This window comes from Scomber scombrus, unplaced genomic scaffold (genome assembly GCF_963691925.1).
Source record: "Scomber scombrus unplaced genomic scaffold, fScoSco1.1 SCAFFOLD_208, whole genome shotgun sequence".
Lineage (NCBI taxonomy): Eukaryota > Metazoa > Chordata > Actinopteri > Scombriformes > Scombridae > Scomber > Scomber scombrus.
The window spans coordinates 64421-68635 of record NW_026910534.1 but is presented as its reverse complement, the minus strand read 5'-3'; the positions used below and the strand labels follow the sequence as shown (position 1 = coordinate 68635).

Here is a 4215-nt window from a genome sequence, read left to right as displayed (position 1 = left end):
ATAAATGTCTTTATCGTATCTTATTGAGTGGACAGAGATTTTTTTTTTGGTTTGAAAACTGTTTTAAAATGAAAAGATAATCATGTGGCTGCAGATTCTCTTTGATTGTCCAAATGAAATTCTTCTGTCAGGTTTAGTCGACTTCAGTGAAATCTGATCGTCACCAAATCTCCTCAAGTTAAATGTAAATAAATACTAAAGTGTGTGTGTGTGTTACCTCAGAGGCTGCGTTGTGAGGCAGGATCTCGACTCGTCCAGCTGGACAGTCTGACTCAGAGGAATCGGACGTTGACTCGGCTGTTTCAGGGAGCCATGCAGGCTCGGGTGCTGGCGTCAGCGAGGTGAAGTGCGGAGCGAGATGGGACGAAGTCAACGCCAAACTGGAAACCATCACAGCACAACTGAAGGTTAGAGGCTCCCTGATAGTGATGCTGAGACTACTTATAATACTGTAACATCTGCAGAGTGGTTGTCAGATAATTTTACCTTCTTTTTATTTACCTTTTAAATTATGGTTTATTTTTATACTTCAGATTTTAATCTTAAAAACATGAGTTTCGTTTTACTGCTGCAGCCGCTGTTAGCTCTGCTATAAACAATAACTTTAACCCCTCCTGTTGTCCTCAAGTCAAGGAAGGAAGGAAGGAAGAAAAGGAGGGAGGGAGGGAGGGAGGAAGGAAGGAAAGGAGGACAGAGGAAAGAAGGAGGGAGGAAGGAAGGGAGGACAGAGGAAAGAAGGAGGAGGAAGGAAGGAAAGGAGGGAGGAAGGACAGACGGAAGGAAGGAAGGGAGGAGGGAGGGAGCAAGAGAGGAAAGGAAGGGAGGGACCAAGAGGGGAAAGGAAGGAAGGAAGGACCGAGGAAGGGAAGGAAGGTAGGACAGAGGGAGGGAGAAAGGAAAAGAGGAAGGAAGGAAAGAAGGACAGAAGAAAAAGAGGAAGGTAGGAAGGAAGGAGGGAGGGAGGGGGGTGGAGGAAGGAAAGAAGGAACAGTCAAAACAGACGGGGTAATTTGACCCGGAGGACGACATGAAGGTTAAAGTTTCGGCTACAGCTGTTACTCAATTAATTGATTCGTTCAACAGTTTTGATAAAGTCTTTAAAGAAAAAATGGGGGGAAAAGTGTTAGTTTGAGCTTCTCAAATGTGAGATTTTATACTTTGTCGTATGTGACAGTGAGCTCAGTATCTTCAGGCTTTGTGCTGTTTGTTGGATAAAAAAAGAAGATATTAACTTGTGCTGTGGGAATATTATAGACGGAAGGATTTATAAGAAATGTGCCGAGTCAGCGAAGTCAAGTGAGGATGATTTGCTTCAAAAGAAAAGTGTGAAAGTTGAATTTCTACTGAAACATTTCCAAACTGAAGTGAATAATTTGAGGCTCTTCCCTCCCAGCTGTTTGTCTCAGAGTGGGAGGGGTTTGAGGCGGAGCCGGGAGGATCTTGCCGTCTGGTTGGCCGACCTGGACGTCCGTCTGACTGAGGTCGAACACCTGACAGGAAGCACCTGCGAGAAGCTGAGACGACTGCAGGTGTGTTAGTGTGTTTAACCCTCATGTTGTCCTCAAGTCAAGGAGGGAGGAAGAAGGAAGGAAAGGACGGAGGAAGAAGGAAGGAAAGGAGGGAGAAGAAGAAGGAAAGGAGGGAGGGAGGAAGAAAGAAGGGAAAGAGGGAGGAAGGACAGGAGGGAGGAAAGGAGGAAGGAAGGGAGGAAGAAGGATGGAAAGGAGGGAAAAAGGAAGGAAGGAAGGACAGGAGGGAGGAAAGGAAAGAAGAAATGGAGAAAGGAAGGAATTAAGGATGGAGTTTCCTCCTTCCTTAAGGAAGGAAAGGAGGGAGGGAGAAAGGAGGAAGGAAGGAAAGAAGAACAGAGGAAAGAAGTAAGGGAGGAAGGAAAAGGAGAAGAAGGAAGGGAAGGAGGGAGGGAAGGAGAAAGGAAGGAAGGAATGAAGAACAGAGGAAAGAAGTAAGGGAGGAAGGAAGGAAGGGAAGGAGGGAGGAGGGAGGAAGGAAGGAAGGAATGAAGAACAGAGGAAAGAAGTAAGGGAGGAAGGAAAGGAAGGAAGGAAGGGAGGAAAGAAGGAACTGTCAAAACAGACAGGGTCAATTTGACCCGGGAGGACGACACAAAGTTTAAATTCGTCTTAGTCTTTCTTATACTTAATGTACTATATAATATGTTTCTGTCTCTCTGTGTGTATGTGTGTGTGTGTGTGTGTGTGTGTGTGTTTATTGTGCAGTCCTTTCAGCAGTGTGTGTGTGTGAACTCGGACCCGTGTTAACGCCCTGCTGCAGCGCGGTGAGGAGTTGATCCAGCGCAGCGAGCCGACCGACGTTCAGCATGTAGAGAGCCGCCTGCTGGAGCTGCTGAGATGCTGCAGCCACGTCTACAACAACATAGCACGCACACACACCAGACTGCTCAGCATGAGACTGGTACACACACACATACACACACACACACACACACACATACACCACACACACACACACACACACACACACACATACACATACACATACACATACACACACACACACACACACACATTTATGAAACTGTTGCTTTAATATGTCGAAATCATATGTTTAATGATAGTTTGCTATGTTTATTTCGTAATTTCCTGAATCCTCCTCTTCCTCCTCTTCCTCTTCTTCCTCCTCTTCCTGCTCTCCTCCTGCAGGTGTTTGAGGATGACTGGATCCTCTCTCAGGCTACAGACTCTGGTTGTCCCTCAGAGACTTTATTAGAGGAAGAAGGAGCGCTTGATAAACCCAACCTGGACCTCTCTGTCATTTCAAAACCCATCCTAAAGGTAAAAAACATATTAAACATTTCATTAAGTGTAAAAGACCGATCAGAAATATACAACCTGAGACAAAAAATGTATATTAACCTTCGTGTCGTCCTGCCCGGTCAAGTTGGACCCCGTCTGTTTTGACTGTTCCTTCTTTCCTCCCTTCCTTTTTTCTTTCCTTCCTTCCTTCCTTCCTTCCTTCCTTCCTTCCTTCCTTCTTCTTCATCCTCCCTTCCTCCCTTTCTTTCCTCCTTTCCTTCCTTCTTCCTTCCTTCCTTCCTCCCTCCTTTCTTTCCTTCTTCCTTTCTCATTTCCTTCCATCCTTCCTCCCTCCCTTGCTTCCTTCCTTCCATCCCTCCCTCCCTCCCTCCCTCCCTCCTTTCCTTCCTTCTTCCTCCCTTACTTCCTTCCTTCCTTCCTTCCTCCCTCCTTTCTTTCCTTCTTCCTCCCTCCCTTCTTTCTTTCCTCCCATCCTTCCTCCCATCCTTCCTCCCTCCTTTCCTTCCTCCTTCCTTCCTTCCTTCCTCCCTCCTTTCCTTCCTCTTCCTTCCTTCCTCCTTCCTTCCTTCCTTCCTCCCTCCCTCCCTTCCTTCCTTCCTTCCTTCCCTTCCTTCCTTGACTCAAGGACAACAGGAGAGTTAAATCATGTGTTTATCCATCTTTCCTTTTTAGATTTGAGCCAATCAGCTGATCCTTGCCTTGACCCACCATCAACCTCTTCATCTCCCTCCTCCTCCTCCTTCTCCATCCTCTCCCTCCCACGAGCACCTGGGGCTCGAGTGGGACCCCTCGGTCGATATCGGACGCTCCGTCTCCCGTGACGACGCTGACTCTTCGTATTTCAGCGCCAGCACAGGTAGGAAGTTCACTGTGATTTCTGAGCTGCTGCAGCACAGATTCAACATGATGTTCACTGGATGGCAGCAGACGTTAAGCATGGCAGTCTGCTGCAGTCTAAATCTAATTTCCCCGTTCCTGATTGGTCGACTGTGTCCTCCTCTGTCACTCGAGTTGTTGAATACTGAATTCCTTAAAATAAGAAACAAACAAACACACACACACAGTCCTCCTCTTCATAGTTACAAACCTGCTATTTTCCCTGTGTGAACATGCCAACATCACACTTACTTTAAGTGCAGGACTGACACTTTTAGCCTCTTCCCAAACTTATGTACAAGGGTTAGGTGGTTGTGAAGAGACTTTGGATATATTCTGTTTGCTCAGGATTGTCATTTTTCTACTTCTACTACTACACAGTCAATCTCTTCATGGATACAAACCTGCTATTTTGCCTGTGTGAACATGCCAACATCAGTTTTACTTTAACCCTCCTGTTGTCCTCGAGTCAAGGAAAGAAGGGAGGAAGTAAAGGAGGGAGGGAGGGAGGGAGGAAGGAAAGGTGGGAGGGAGGAAAGGAAAA

At 46.5% G+C, this 4215-nt stretch overlaps 1 protein-coding gene across 1 annotated transcript in view; it reads left to right on the top strand.

Moving 5' to 3' along the window:
• Window positions 1-222: 222 nt before the first annotated feature.
• si:ch211-137a8.2 (uncharacterized protein LOC777613 homolog) overlaps window positions 223-4215 on the top strand; it is a gene marked incomplete at its 5' end in the record, with an annotated part of 18394 nt that continues 14401 nt past the window's right edge. Inside the window, 6 exon segments of the mRNA XM_062415233.1 lie at window positions 223-342; window positions 345-407; window positions 1407-1529; window positions 2263-2433; window positions 2682-2775; window positions 3529-3737. Of these exon segments, the coding sequence (XP_062271217.1) occupies window positions 223-342; window positions 345-407; window positions 1407-1529; window positions 2263-2433; window positions 2682-2775; window positions 3529-3737 (780 nt within the window).